The 15,900-nt window shown below is 46.1% G+C and overlaps 1 protein-coding gene and 1 non-coding gene across 2 annotated transcripts in view; both read right to left on the reverse strand.

Moving 5' to 3' along the window:
• CRKL (CRK like proto-oncogene, adaptor protein) overlaps positions 1–775 on the reverse strand; it is a 33,031-nt gene extending 32,256 nt beyond the window's left edge. The window contains exon 1 of the mRNA XM_059041207.2: positions 63–775. Coding sequence (XP_058897190.1) covers positions 63–373 — 311 coding nt within the window. The 5' untranslated portion in view covers positions 374–775. The remainder of the gene's footprint in view (positions 1–62) is intronic.
• An 11,539-nt stretch (positions 776–12,314) lies between these two features.
• TRNAE-CUC (transfer RNA glutamic acid (anticodon CUC)) lies at positions 12,315–12,387 on the reverse strand. The gene has a single exon. It is a non-coding gene; the product is annotated as a tRNA-Glu (tRNA).
• Positions 12,388–15,900: the final 3,513 nt, after the last annotated feature.

The raw sequence follows: 15,900 nt of genomic DNA on the forward strand, positions 1-15,900 counted from the left end.
GGTTCCGAAAGGGGGGCCACGGGTCCAGCCCCGACCCCCGCCCGCACACGCCCTCCGCGCACCTGGGCGCCGGCTCGATGAGCGTGGTGGTGTCCAGGTAGTGGATCTTGTAGAACTCCAGCAGGGCCGGCAGGTGGTCGAACTCCTGGTCCCCGATCTTGAAGCGGCGGTTGGGCAGCGAGTTGATGATGTAGTGAGACACCCGCGAGTTCTCGGACACGGACAGTACATAGTCCCCGGGGCAGGTGGACGAATCGCGGACCAGGAACACGCCGTGGCGCTGGCCCTGGAGCCGGGTCTGTGCCTCCTGGCGAGACACGGGCCCCATGTACCAGGCCGAGCGGTCCGAGGAGTCGAACCTGGCGGAGGACATGGCGGGCCGGGCGGGCCGGGGCTGCTGTGCCTGCGCTGGACGCTCCGCCCGAATCGTCTGCGTGCCGGGCAGGGCCTCTGACTCACCGCGCGCCTACTGGGCCGAGCCGGCACCTTCCTCGCGGCCGCGGGCCCGCAGCATCCTCCGCACAGCCCGCCTGCTCCGGGGCCGCCTCACGGACCGAGCCGGCCCGGGGGTGCGGGCCCAGCCGGGTCGCGGCGGCGAAGCCAAGCGCGGCAGAGGCCACCCGGGACACTCCGGTCACTCCTGGCCCGGCGCGCGCCGGCCCCGCGCCCCCGCCGCTCCGCACCGAGCCCCGCGGCCAAGCCAAGCACCGGACCCCCGGGAGCGCCGCGCCGCCAGGTCCGCTTCGCCCAGCCCGCTCCCAAGAGCCACAGCAACAAAATGGCGGACGCGGGAGAAGCGGCCAGCCACCTCCCCCTCCGCTCAGCGCCCTCCGTCTGCGCACGCGCGGGTGCCGGCTCCCAGCGGCCACTGGGGCCTCCCGGTGACGTCACACGGTGCGGCCAATCGGGAGCGCGGGCATGCGGGACGGGCGTGCGCCACTCGTGCGCGCCCCCGCGCGCCCTCCCAGGCAGCTGGGGGCGCTGCCTGGAAGCAGCTGGGGCTGGGCGCGCGCGGCGCTTCCAGAACCCGCTCTGGGAACAAAGCGGGAAGTGCAGGCTGGGTCCGGCCGGGGGCGCGGCCGCTAGGGGAGCTGATGGGTGCGATGGGCCCCGTGGGGCCGGGGTGACCGCAGCGGGACGGGCAGGTTAAGGGGTCGCGGAGCCGACCGTTGCTCACGCTCAGGTGGTGCTGGGCAGGTGCGAACGCTGTCGGGCGTAGTCCCCCTGGGACCCCGGCCCCCGGCCGCCCCCACCCGCACTGGACAGTCAGTTTAAGGGAGCAAGGGTCTGGTCTGCCTCGCCTCGTTCAGCTCTGGGCCTGGCGCACCGTCCCACCCTGAGCTGATGCTCAAATCTTGGTGGAATGAATGACTGTTGAGGTAAACCTGCAGCCAGGAACCGGACAGAGGAGAAACAGTGCCCGGAAAGGGAGACGCTGGCGGCACGAGCACATTCTTAGACCCCTGCTCATCGGACTCTCATTGTGGCCCTTCGCACCCCGGGGTTGAGCCTGTCCTACATTGTAGGGTGATGGGTGATGTCTGTTCCGGGGTAAACTCCGGGGGAAGTGTCACGGTCTAGTGCCTTTTGTGACTCAGCAAAGCAGGTTTTCAGCTTCCCCCCCCAAAGTTTCGTGTTGTATTAGTTTCGATCACAATTTGAATAGCTCAGAATTTGGAGGTGCAGGCTTGGATTGCAATCCTAGCTCAACTGACAGCTGACTGAATCGTTCCAAGTCTTATATATACATTTTTCATTTTCTAATGTATTTCATTTATCTTCCAGTTTTATAGAGATATAATTGACTTTATGGTGTACAGCATAATGATTTGATTTATGTACATCATAAAATAATTATAAGAAGTTTACATATAGATACAAAATTAAGAGATAGAAAAAATATTTAGTGAGCATCTCATAGATCCAAAATTAAACCTCAGAGAGGTTAAGTGGCTTGCTTACATAAGTTACTGTAAGTTACATAATTTGCAAGAGGCACAGCTGGCACTTTTTTAAAATTTTATTTATTTATTTTTGGCTGTGTTGGGTCTCTGTTGCTGTGCACGGGCTTTCTCTAGCTGCAGCGAGCTGGGCTACTCTTTGTTGTGGTGCACGGGCTTCTCATTGTGGTGGCTTCTCTTGTGGAGCAGGGGCTCTAGGCCTGCAGGCTTCAGTAGTTGTGGCATGCAAGCTCAGTAGTTGTGGCTCACGGGCTCTAGAGCGCAGGCTCAGTAGTTGTGGCGCACGGGCTTCGTTGCTCCACAGCATGTGGGATCTTCCCTGACCAGGGCTCGAACCCATGTCCCCTGCATTGGCAGGCAGATTCTTAACCACTGTGCTACCAGGGAAGTCTCACAGCTGGCACTCTTTTTTTTTTTTTTTTTTTTTGCGGTACGCGGGCCTCTCACTGTTGTGGCCTCTCCCGTTGCGGAGCGCAGGGTCCAGACATGCAGACTCAGCGGCCATGGCTCACGGGCCCAGCCTTTCCACGGCACATGGGATCTTCCCGGACCGGGGCACGAACCCGTGTCCCCTGCATCGGCAGGCAGACTCTCAACCACTGCGCCACCAGGGAAGCCCTACAGCTGGCACTCTTAAGCCAGGTCGTTTGACTCAAAGTCAAGGGCTCATTTCACTGTTACACAGTTATTGCCTATAATTTAGTCCATTTTCCTTGTTTTGCTTATGGAGAAACTGAGGCCCTCTAAAGTAAATTCTAGCACCAGATAGGAATGTCAATCTTGGAGTAGGGTGGAGGGGTTGGATTTCAGATACTGCCACCATTCTGCTGCCAGAGTGCCGCGCTCCCCTCTTTAAAAATTCCTCCTGGGACTTCCCTGGTGGCACAGTGGTTAAGAATCCACCTGCCAATGCAGAGGACATGGGTTCAAGCTGGTCTGGGAAGATCCCACATACCGTGGAGCAACTATGCCTGTGCGCCACAGCTACTGAGCCTGTGCTCTAGAGCCCATGAGCCACAAATACTGAGCCCTCATGCCACAACTACTGAAGCCCACACGCCTAGAGCCTGTGTTCCATAACAAAGAGAAGCCACCGCAATGAGAAGCCCACACACCGCAACAATGAGTAGACACCGCTCGCCTCAACTAGAGAAAGCCCGTGCACAGCAACAAAGACCCAAAGTAGCCAAAAGTAAATAAATAAATTTATTAAAAAAAAAAAAAAGAATCTGCCTACCAATGCAGGGGACACTGGGTTCAAGCCCTGGTCTGGGAAGATCCCACATGCCGCGGAGCAACGAAGCCGGTGCACCGCAACTACTGAGCCTGCGCTCTAGAGCCCACGAGCCACAACTACTGAGCCCACATGCCACAACTACTGAAGCCTGCACGCCTAGAGCCCCTGCTCCACAAGAGAAGCCACCACACTGAGAAGCCCGCACACCTCAACAAAGAGTAGACCCCACTCACCGCAACTAGAGAAAGCCTGCACAAAGCAACAAAGACGCAATGCAGCCAAAAATAAATTTAAAAAATAAAAATAAGTAAATTTATTTTTTTAAAAAAAGAAGAATCCATCTGCCAGTGCAGGGGACATGGGTTCAAGCCCTGGTCTGGGAAGATCCCACATGCGGTGGAGCAAGTAAGCCCATGTGCCACAACTACTGAGCCTGCACATTAGGACCCGCGGGCCACAGCTACTGAAGCCTGTGTGCCTAGAGGCTGTGCTCCACAAGAGAAGCCACCGCAATAAGAAGACCACATACCGCAGTGTTGTAGGAGTAGCCCCTGCTCGCCACAACTAGAGAAAGCCCGTGTGCAGCAACAAAGACCCAACGCAGCCAAAAAAAAAAAAAAAAAAAGTCCAGTGGGGAGCAGGGTGTGGATTGGATAGAGGTGAAACAAGAATGGCTTTTTTTTTTTGGCTGCACCCCCTGGCATGTGGGATCTTAGTTCCCTGACCAGGGATCTAACCCATGCCCCCCACAATGGAAGTACAGTGTTGTAACCCCTGGGCCACCAGGGAAGTCCCAAGAATGGCCTTGTTGATAATTGTTGAAGTTGGAGACCTGGTGTGCTTGTGTGTGTGGGGGGAGGGTTTGTGTTAATTATATTATTCTACTTTTGTATCTGTTTGGAATTTTTCACAGTAAAAAAATTAAGTACTTTATTTTTCCTTAGCACACCTGAGACAAGCTTAAAATTTTCCAGAAAATGTTCTAGATGCTAAGAGATAATAAAATGGAAATGAATGGAGAAGCAACAAGGACACATTAAAAAAAAGGGCTAAAACATAAAGATTTGTGATTCTGCCTTAGCTTGCTCATTCCCAGGGTTTCCAGATGGCATTATACTTACACTTGTATTCTAAGATATTTACGGTTTAGATTCAAAGGACTGACAAGACTTTTTGAGCAACTTGCCAAGATTCCTGACTTCCTATCCCCGAGGCCACCTCTGAACTGAGGACACAACCTTGGGACCCACCACTGATTTTTGTTTTTTTTGCGGTACACGGGCCTCTCACTGTTGCGACCTCTCCCGTTGCGGAGCACAGGCTCTGGACGCGCAGGCTCAGCGGCCATGGCTCACGGGCCCAGCCGCTCCGCGGCATGTGGGATCTTCCTGGACCGGGGCACGAACCCGTGTCCCCTGCCGATGTCCCCTGCATCGGCAGGCGGACTCCCAACCACTGCGCCACCAGGAAAGCCCCACCATTGACTTTTTATTCTCCCCTGTCTGCGCAGGTCCAACCCTGCGGGTGATGGTTAAGGCCAGGCCAACTTCCTAGATTGCTGCCTTACTGAGGACCCAGAAGAACAAGCATCTGTCACTCCCTCCTGCCCTGGGTTCTTTCCTAGCAATGATGCTGAGGGTAGAAGAGGTGTGACTGTGTAGGGGGAGAAGCAGGAAGTGTGTTTACCACACTGACTTGATCAGGTCAGCGGTTCTCAAGTGCGCGAGGACTGGTTGACCTGTTTCCACTGTATTAATTAGACTTGTCCTTGGAGGCCTTTCCCTCCATGCAGTAAACTTTCCCTCTGGCTCTGCAGTTCTCAGTCACTACTTCCCCATGTTTCATGTATATTTCCAAGCTTATCTCCCCAAAACATAAAAGGAGCTTATTGATTATTTTCTTTTTCTTCCCTTCCTATTAGTTTGCTTCTGCAATACTAATAAGTGTTCACATCCCCATTATAATTTTCCATGCCACCACACTATTTATTTATTTTTATTTATTTATTTGGCTGTGCTGGGTCTTAGTTGCGGCACATGGGATCTTCGTTGTGGTGTGTGGGATCTAGTTCCCCGACCAGGGGTCAAACCCAGGCTCCCTGTATTGGGAGCACGGAGTCTTAACCATTGGACCACCAGGGAAGTCCCATGCTACACTATTTAAAATATCAACTTACTAATCACTTCTTTCCGAGGGTGACATCTCTGAACAAGGCTTGGCTGCCATATCTGGAGGCTCTACGGACCCCTCTAGAAAACACTGACCAACTTTACTCCAGTGTTTTAAAGTGTGGTCATGGTTCCCCTGGCATTTTCTAATGTAGTTTTAATTGCTCTACCACCTCTTCTATAAAATGTCCACTTTCTTGTCACTTCAGCTAGAAGGCAGATTTTCTTCTTTCCTCTGGATTTCAGGGCATTCTGGAGTGCCTTTCGTGAAATTCACTCAGGGGAACACTGATTCCCCTCTCACACTTATCTTGAAGAAGTCAGTTCTGTGCAACACTTTAGCCCCGGGGGGGGGGGTCACCAAATTTTTCTGTAAAGGTCCAGATAGTAAATATTTTAGGCTTTACAGGACAAGAGGAAAATCAAGAAATATTATGTAATCCTGCTCCAGTCTCCTGCTTCTCCTCACTGGCTCCTATAGAAAAATCCTCTAAAACAGGAACATCTTAATACCTCAGAATATTTGCACCACCTGTTTTACCTATCTGGAATGTTCTCTTGTCTAGTGACAAAAAATTTTTTCTACAATTTTTTTGAAAATGAAATTCAAAATATCATAGTAATCGAGTGTAACTTTTTTATAGTACAGGTATACTGATGAGAATAATGGAATTCTTTTGCGATAATATTTTGCTTAATTGGGTTTCAAAATCTGTGACCCTGTCATCAAATATTGAGCTGTCAATGCTAAGCTGTAATGGGACTTTGTATATTTCATCTTTGAAAATGTCTCTCAGCCAGATGGTACTGCCAATGCTGCATGATTTGAATTGAGCATATTCATTGTGGGATGGCATGTATAGAATTCTCTTAGATTCTTCTCTGGATATTTGCCTTTTACCTTGTTTTTACATTGCAGATTAATCCTCTTCAGTTGAAGGTTGGGTGGAAACTCCTCAAGTGCCCAATTAAATAGATTTTGATATATGGAAATTTCCATTGCACTTGGCATCAAGTTCTGAAAAATTCTGCTGGAACTGTAGTTGGAGCTCAGAAAATATATCTGCTGCAAATTTGTGTGGGAAAGAGATCTTGCTTCTTGTTTTAACTTTTGACAGCACAGGAAGTGTATAGAGCAGCTTAACATTCCTTGTAATTCAAAACAACATTAGTTATTGTCAAAATAACTGCCGCAGTATACATTTCACATATAAGCACTGTTTTTCCCTGTCATCTTATTTTACTTTTTGTTTTTATTTTTTGGCCTCACTACATGGCTTATGGGATTTCCCGAACCAGGGATTGAGCCTTGGCCCTCAGCAGTGAGAGTGCAGAGTCCTAACCACTGGACTGCCAGGGAATTCCCATGCCCTGTCATTTTAGGTTGAATTCACTGAGAAACATTATCAAGTCTGTAACAAAAGCTAATTTCCAAGGCCACTAATTATTCAGTGATAATGGTTTCGAATGGTTCTCTGTTGTGAAAAATTTCAGCCTTGGCTCTGAACTGAAAAAAACTGCAGTAAAACTTGACCACTGCTAAGCCATCAAACTGCTATGTGGTGGGGCAATTCAGGCTATTCAGCTTCTAATTCTAACAAAAATTCACAGATCTGATGATGGATTAAAAACAATAGCAAAGGAAGTTTGCTGTGGGTAACTCTAGTTCAATAACACATGATAGATTCAAATATTTTCTGCAAATTAGCTCCTGATGAGTAATTTGAGTACAATGAATAACCATAGGCTCTAAACGCCTTACATTTTCTAGAGCTTTATAAATTTGTCCAAGTAGGCCTCTTTCTGCTTCACACATTTTTATCTCAAGCAAACATAACACATCTTAGCAGATTCCCCTTCAGGTTGTGTCTCATTAGTGATTTCTCATCTTTTCTGAAAATATTCTTGCCACTAATTGTTTCGTGCAGACTCTTCAAAGAGACTTTTTCTTTTTAAAAGATTTTTCTTGATGTGGACCATTTTTTAAAAAGTCTTTATTGAATTTGTTACAATACTGCTTTTTTTTTTTATGTTTTGGTTTTTGGGCTGCGATGCATGTGGGATCCTAATTCCCTGACCAGGGATCAAATCTGCACCCCCTGAATTGGAAGGCGAAGTCTTAACCACTGGGCACCAGGGAAGTCCCAAAGAGGCTTATTCTTTGGTGACATCAAACTCAGCAGTGACACCTCAAATAAAAGCAGCTGGACAGTATTGGTGACATCTATCAACTCATTGATAATCAAGGAAAATCACTCACAATAATTTGTTCTGTTTTTTGTTTTTGTTTTTGTTTTGCTGCACCAAGCAGCTTGTGGGACCTTAGTTCCCCAACCAGCGATCGGGCCCACGGCAGTGAAAGCGCCAAGTCCTAACCACTGGACTACCAAGGAATTCCCTGTCCTGTTCTGTAATTGACCATTGATGGTGTTCCCAATATCCTCAAGTCTTTGAGCAACTTTCTCACTGAATGTCTAAAGCAAGTTTATTTTATCTGGATACCTTTCTTTGGCTGCTAAAATCAACACAATTCAATTAACTTAGAATCAGTAAGTGGCTCTCTCTGGCTAACAAATCAGACACGTGGAAACTCACTTTGGTGGCAACCTCATTTTCATTTTTTATTTTTGGGAAGAAATTCCAATGAGATATTCCATCTGAAATTTTCTATGTTTTTCTAACTGTTGGAAAGTTTCCTCTGAGTTGGGAATACAATGATGACTGCTTTAGTCTAAGTTGATGTATATTGCATTCTTTTAGCACAGATGGAGTGTCATTGCATCATCAACCCAATGTTTTGCTGTCGAGTTCAATAACAAAATAATCTATACTCCACTTTATCTTAAAATTGTGATATTCAAAGTCTGATTTTCTCCTTTTGACCATGGATGTGCACTGGCAATAAAAAAATAAATGCAGTGGGAGAGTGATAACGTGGCATTCAAAACGCTGTTGAGTCATCACCGCAGAGGATGAGAGCAGCTCACCAGCCTCTGTCACACTGCTCAGATGTGCCATTGAAGTACAAAAGCAGCCACAGACGACATGTGGCTTTATTCCAATGTATGTGAATGTAGCTTTTTTTTTTCTGGAAATTTTATTTTATTTTAAAATTTTTATTGGAATATAGTAGATTTACAATGTTGTGTTAGTTTCAGCTGTACAGCTAGGTGAATCAGTTATACGTGTACATATATCCACTGTTTTTTAGATACTTTTCCCATATAGGTCATTACAGAGTATTGAGTAGAGTTCCCTGTGCTATACTGCTATACAGTAGGCCCTTGTTGTTTGTTTTATATATAGTAGTGTGTATATGTCAATCCCCATCTCCCAACTTATCCCTCCCCCCCTTAACCCCTGGTAACCACAAGTTTGTTTTCTACATCTGTGATTCTACTTCTATTTTGTAAATAAATTCATTTGTACCCTTTTTTTTAGATTCCTCATATAAGCGATATCATATTTGTCTTTGTCTGACTTACTTCATTTGGTATGATACTCTCTAGGTCCATCCATGTTGCTGCAAATAGCATTATTTTTTTCTTTTTTATGACTAATATTCCATTGTATATATGTACCACATCTTTATCCATTTATCTGTCGATTGACATTTAGGTTGCTTCCATGTCCTGGCTATTGTAAATAGTGCTGCAATGAACATTGGGGTGCATGTATCTTTTCAAATTATGGTTTTCTCCAGGTATATGCCTAGGAGTGGGATTGCTGGGTCATATGGTAGTTCTTTTTTTTTTCCATTTCTTTTTTCTTTTTTTTTGGCTGCACAGCGCGGCATGTGGGATCTTAGTTCCCTGACCAGGGATTGAAGCACAGAGTCTTAACTCTGCAGTGGAAGCACAGAGTCTTAACCACTGGACCACCAGGGAAGTCCCTGTTTGTAGATTTTTTTTGATGATGATCATTCTAACTGGTATGAGGTGATACCTCATTGTAATTTTGATTTGCATTTCTCAATTAGTGATGTTGATCATCTTTTCATGTGCTTTTTGGCCATCTGTAAGTGCAGCTTTGCCCATGAAAACTTTTTTTATGGGCCCTGAAATTTGAACTTCACATACTTTTGTTGTGTCATGAAATATCCTTCTTTTGATTTTTTTTCTCTAACCATGTAAAGATGTAAAACCATTCTTTGCTCACAAGCCACACAAATACAGTCAGTGGGCTGGATTTGGCCCATGGATTTTCCACCTTTAGAGCAAAAATCTTCCATATTGAATGTGTGCCTTTTGTCCTGCTCCCAGTATGATCCAGGATTTCTAATAGATATTCTCTTCCCTGAAACAGACCCCTGGTTACAACTTCACACCCCTGATAAATACATTCAGTACTGGTTTGCTTCTTACTCCATCTCTATGTCTGGTCAGTTCTCTGTTTCACAGTATATATCCCCAGACAGCCTGGCACATGATTCCTTGTTACATCCACAGCACCATCAACACTCATCCCAGACGGAGCTCCCTCATCCAGGTATAGGATTACATCCACAAGGACTGACTTGAGCTACCAGAGTTAGGTTCTAGAATACAGAGCACGGGCCAAATATTACCCACACCTGCAACACAAAACTACTTCTCTAATCCCTAGTTTCATCAGAGACTAAGGCAAAAAGCAGTGATTCTTAACTCTTGCTAACATTTCATCACCTGGGTGGCATAAAATGAAAAGCTCAGGCCTGATCTCAAGAGACTAATTTAATTGAATTGACATGGGAAGATCTGAGTACTGTATTTTTTAAAATATGTAATGTATTCATATGGTTCAAATACAAAAATGATACAAATGATATTCATTGAGAAGTCTTATTCCCACCCCATCTATCTTGGAGGTCCCTGTTTTACCATTAAAAAAAACCTTACTTATTAAGGCCACCCCGGGTCTTAGTTGTGGCACGTGGGATCTTCGTTGTGGCATATGGGATCTTTTGTTGTGGCATGCAGACTTAGTTGCAGCACACATGTGGGATCTAATTCCCTGACCAGGGATTGAACCAGGGCTCCCTGCATTGGGAGCACGGAATCTTACCCACTGGACCACTAGGGAAGTGCCTGTTTTACCATTTTTAGTTGCTTCTTGCATATTATACAAGTGTTTATTTATGCAAGTAAAAAGAAGAATATTTTTATTTTCCCCCATTCTTACACTAAAGGAAACATTCTACCCACTCTTCTGGATCTGGCTTTTAAAAAAATCTAATGAGATACCCTGGAAATATTTCCATATCAGTATGTAGAGAACTTTTGTTTGTTTGTTTTTACATTTGCATGCTATTCCATTGTGAAGATATACCATAGTTTATGTAACCAGCCTCCATAGGCAGATATCCAAATTATTTCCAAACTTTTGTTGTTATAAACAATGTATAACTGTATTTGTATGCCTGTAATTTCACATGTATACAGATGTCTTAATCTGTTTGGGCTGTTAAACTACCGTAGACTGGGTGACTTATAAACAGAAATTCAATTCTCACAGTTCTGGAAGCTGGGAAGTCAAGGATCAAGGTGCTGGCAGATTTGGTGTCTGGTGAGGGCCCACTTCCTGGTTCCTGTGTCCTCACATGGTGGAAGGGGAAAGGGAGCTCTCTGGGGTCTCTTTGGTAAGGGCACTAATTCCATTCATGAGGGCTCCACCCTCATGACCTAATTACCTCCCAAAGACCCCACTTCCAAATACCATCATCAAATTGGGGGTTAGGTTTCAACTTATGCATTTTGGGGGGACACAAACATTCAGTCTATAAAAGCAGGTCTTTCTGTGAATGAATTCCCAGAAATGGGACTGCAGATTAAAGGATAGATGCACATCCACAGATATGGTCAAATTGCCCTCTGTAACGCACTATTTTGTAACAGAAAAGAACACCTTCAGCAGTAACAGAAGAGAACACCTGTTTCCCCACAGCTTCATCAACAGTGTGTGTCAGACTAGGCTGGGTGTATGCAACAGTGGCTTAATACAAGAAAGGTTTATTTCTGACTTAGTCATAGACAGGGCATGTTCCTCTGAGCATTGACTCAGCAATTCACGCTGGTGGAAGCACCACGGTCCTGAGGCTACACCAAGCACAACACTTGAACGTCTCACTATTGTTGAATTGGGGAGCAGACCTGGAGAGTCTCTTTAGCTGAATAGCACTAGCTATTAAATATTTCATCCCAGAGGAAGTAGGTTAATTCTGCTTGCATTTTACGGATGAGGATGAGTCACATGGCAAGCCTAAATGAAGAGAGAGCAGGAATTGCATTCTCTCCATATTCTCAGAAGAAGAGGAGAACTGGATATTGGTGTAATTATATGTCCAACTTTCAGATTCTTGCAACCTGATAGGTGGAAAAAATGTTCAGAGTAGTTTAATTTTGCATTTCTCTTATTAGGAGTGAGGTTGAGAATCTTTTCATATGTCAGTATTTTCTGAAGCCCCTAGCCAATTCTAATGTGCAGCCTGACTTGTACTTCCTGGAGATTTCCTGCTCAGTTTTGACTTTCCATCTGAGAGAAATATCTTTTCCCTTCCACAATGATAGGACAATGGTGATTGACTTTTCCTGCAGCTGAAACCCTGACTTTTAAGTAATAGTAGTAGTTTGATTCTCATTCTAAGATAACTTTCAATCCACAATATAGCATTTATGCCACACTTAGGTCCCATTAAGGGAGGCAGGGTGGCCATTCTGTAATAGTGAGAGCCAGAACTAGAGATTTTTGCCTGAAATAAACTAGGACTCTGGCTTACCTGCTGCGAGAGTCTTGCATCACATCCTGGGATTACCACCTCTATCTGAGGGATGAAGTTTCTTAAAATAGCTTTTCCTTGTGCTCTCATCTCTATACGGGAACATTCTTTTATTTTTAAATTTTATTTGAAGTTGTTTATTATTATTATTACTTTTTTTGGCTGCACCTCAAGGCTTGTATGTGGGATTTTAGTTCCCCAACCAGGGATTGAACCTGGGCCCTTGGCAGTGAGAGTGCAGAGTCCTAACCACTGGACCACCAGGGAATTCCCAGGGAACATCCTTTTAATGATGTAGGCGGTGGACAGAAAACTTAAATCCCTTTCCTCACACAAAATGAAACCCTCAAAAGCTAGCCTGAAAGCATGAACACTTTTTTTTCCTACTCAGGTCTCTCTTTACACATTTCAGTTTCCTACCCATCATAATAGCAGTTATTCTGAACATCTTGGCTTCTGAAAATGAAGACTTCGTTTTTGTTTAACCCCCCAGATCACCTAGGATCCTCTTAATTCCCAGTGCAAATCCTATTAAAAAGCAGTGATGACTCAGCTTGGGGTTCAACCCTCCTGCGATTAGGCAATCAGATGGCTCCATTCCTCCAGCTCTAGAATGACTCAGTGACCTTAGGAGAATTTACTCACCATGGACTCATGATATAACCATCTTTCCTAGGCTAGCTTTCTGCTGTGATGATTAGAAACCCTAATTCAAAATAGTCGAAGCAGTAAGGGTATCTGTCATTCCCCATAACACAAGGGCTATAGTCAGGCAGCTCAAGAACCAGGATGTCCAGACCCTGGGTCTGCTTCTCTGATTTTCTTTCTTCTTTTTTTAAAAATAAATTTTATTTATTTTATTTATCTATTTTTGACTGCGTTGGGTCTTCATTGCTGCATGCGGGCTTTCTCTGGTTGCAGCGAGCGGGAGCTACTCTTCGTTGCAGTGCACGGGCTTCTCATTGCGGTGGCTTCTTGTTGCGGATCATGGGCTCTAGGTGCAGCAGGCTTCAGTAGTTGTGGCACACGGGCTCAGTAGTTGTGGCTCATGGGCTTAGTTGCTCTGCAGCTTGTGGGATCTTCCCGGACCAGGGCTCAAACCCGTGTCCTCTGCATTGGCAGGAAGATTCTTAACCACTGTGCCACCAGGGAAGTCCTCTGATCTTCTTGGTCTAAATACCTTCAGATTTTGGCTTCATCCTCTGGCTGGTGGCTAGGTGGCTGCAATTACCCCAGGCCTCACCCAATCCAGTCATGACAAGGCCCAGTGGAGGAAGGACTGTTGTTCCTTTGTATCCCTTTTTAAGAGCAAAGAGCACTTTCTCTGGAAACCTCCAGAGAGATTCCCCTTCCCATCCCTGACCCATGACCCGTTGGGTCACATTCTCATTCTTAAAGCAATCAGGCAAGAGTGGGCCACCCTTGCCTGACTTGCACTGAACAAGACTGGGGCTTTGGCATCAGGAAGAAGAAAAATGACTTCTGGGTAGATAGTCAAGAAAACCAGACTAAAACTGCCCCTTACTGGAATTCAGGAAAGAAGCCTTTTCTAAGATCCTGAGATAATGGACTTTTAGGGGGTGAATACACTTGGCCCATGTGTGCTGAGCATCTTCTGGGAGCTGGGGGTGTGCAAAGGTGAAAACCACACAGCCCTGCCTGGTGGCGCTCAGTCTACAGAGGACTAAGCACCAAGAGATCTTCTGATTTTAACCTGGCTTCTCGAATAGCCTTCCTGCAGGGAGGGAATGGGCTTCGCAGTGGTAGTGAGAATTTCACTCCCCCTCCCCACTTTAATTGAGGCATAATTGACACATAGCCTTGTAATAGTTTCAGGTGTACAACATGTTTCAATATATGTATATATAATAAAATGATCACCGTGATAATTTTTAAAATTTATTTTTACTTATTTATTTTTATTGGCATGTAATTGCTTTACAATGTTGTGTCAGTTTCTGTTGTACAATGAAGTGAATCAGCTATATGTATACCTATATCCCCTCCCTCCTGGACCTCCCTCCACCTGCCCCATCCTACCCATCTAGGTCACCACAGAGCACCGAGCTGAGCTCCCTTCATCATGATAAATTTGGTTAACAGACATCACTTCATATAAATTTCAATTTGCTTTCTAATTTTTTTATTCCCTACTCCCAATTATCCCTCTCCCCCCATTTTTTTTCTTGTGATGAGAACTTTTAAGATTTATACTCTCAGCAAATTTCAAGTATGCAACATACAAATATACAATCCAGTGTTGTTAAGTACAGTTGCCATGCTGCCCATTACATCCCTAGAACTTATTTATAACTGGAAGTTTGTGCCTTATGACCACCTTCACCCATTTCACCCACCCCCATTCCCCACCTCTGGCAGCCACCACTCTGATCTGGTTTTTTTGTTTGTTTGTTTTTTGTTTTTGTGGTACTCGGGCCTCTCACTGTTGTGGCCTCTCCGGACGCGCAGGCTCAGTGGCCATGGCTCACGGGCCTAGCCGCTCCGCGGCATGTGGGATCTTCCTGGATCGGGGCACAAACCCGCGTCTCCTGCATCGGCAGGCGGACTCTCAACCACTGCGCCACCAGGGAAGCCCTGGCCTTCTTTTTTTTAAGCCATTCATTTGCAGAAACCTGCTGAGTGCTCGCCCTGCACTGGGCACAAGCTCTGGAGTCCCATCGACTTTGCAGCTTACACTCCAGCTTAAATTGTTTGACAATTATATTTCTTGTTGTAAATGAGTAATTATGGCCTTCTAGCTCATTTAAAAAGTCGTTGTTGGGAATTCCCTGGTGGCCCAGTGGTTAGGACTCAGTGTTTTCACTGCTGGGGCCCGGGTTCAATCCCTGGTCGGGGAACTAAGATCCTGCAAGCCGCGGGGTGCAGCCAAAAATAAATAAATAATAAAAAAATTTTTAAAAATAGTCATTGTTACTTTGGTGAGTATCTGTAAAAAACTGGTCCGCTCTGGCCTGTGGGCCTGGAACCCCCACTTGGGGCTCTGGAAGTGGTATCATGTGCTAGCTCCCCTAAAACACTGTTGTAACCACGGTGGGAGCCAGAGCAGGTTTTTAACTGGTGGGGTGACATGATTAACACCAGCCTGTCTCCAAGAATTGAAACTTCAAGGTAAAATGTTAAAAAAGTCAATCAAACCCTATCAGAACTTGATTTTGACTTAATTTCTAAAAGGCCTGGAGGTACCCCTGGTTTGAGGTTTGTCTCTGGCCTCTGTGGGTACAAAGCCCTAAAAGCCACCTCTGTGGGGGAGGCAGTGTTGTGCACGTTCATGCGACTTGCTTCACTCCTGGCTCTTGGCCTACTTTCAAGTCGAGTCCTGCCTAGACTTCGGGAGAATTCTTCTGGGAGAATCTGAGGCACTAAAGTGCAAAGATCCGTGTCAGTCATCCTCTGTTCCAAGCTCCAGGGCCAGCACCCACACTTCAGCCTGGTGATCCGGTCAAGGAGCCAGACCCTCTCCTGAGGCCTCAGGTCAGAGCTCTGGCTTCTCACTCGCCTTCTTCATCTCTGATGGCAGCCCCAGGCAGGAGGCCTTCTCCTGAACTCCAGCCACGAAAGCACCTGGTGACTCCAGGGCTGGAAACCCCACTTTTTAAAAAAGTCTACAAAAGGTGTTAATTACTAGGGTCCTTCTGATTCCCCATCTCAGCTGGGCCTTTGACAGCCCTTCCCTGATGATCCACCTCTACCATCCTCTCTCTCTGTTCCTGCCAAGAAGATAAAGCCTGTCAGATGTCAGGTCCCTGCCACCCCCCTTCC

Source organism: Kogia breviceps, chromosome 15 (genome assembly GCF_026419965.1).
Source record: "Kogia breviceps isolate mKogBre1 chromosome 15, mKogBre1 haplotype 1, whole genome shotgun sequence".
NCBI lineage: Eukaryota > Metazoa > Chordata > Mammalia > Artiodactyla > Physeteridae > Kogia > Kogia breviceps.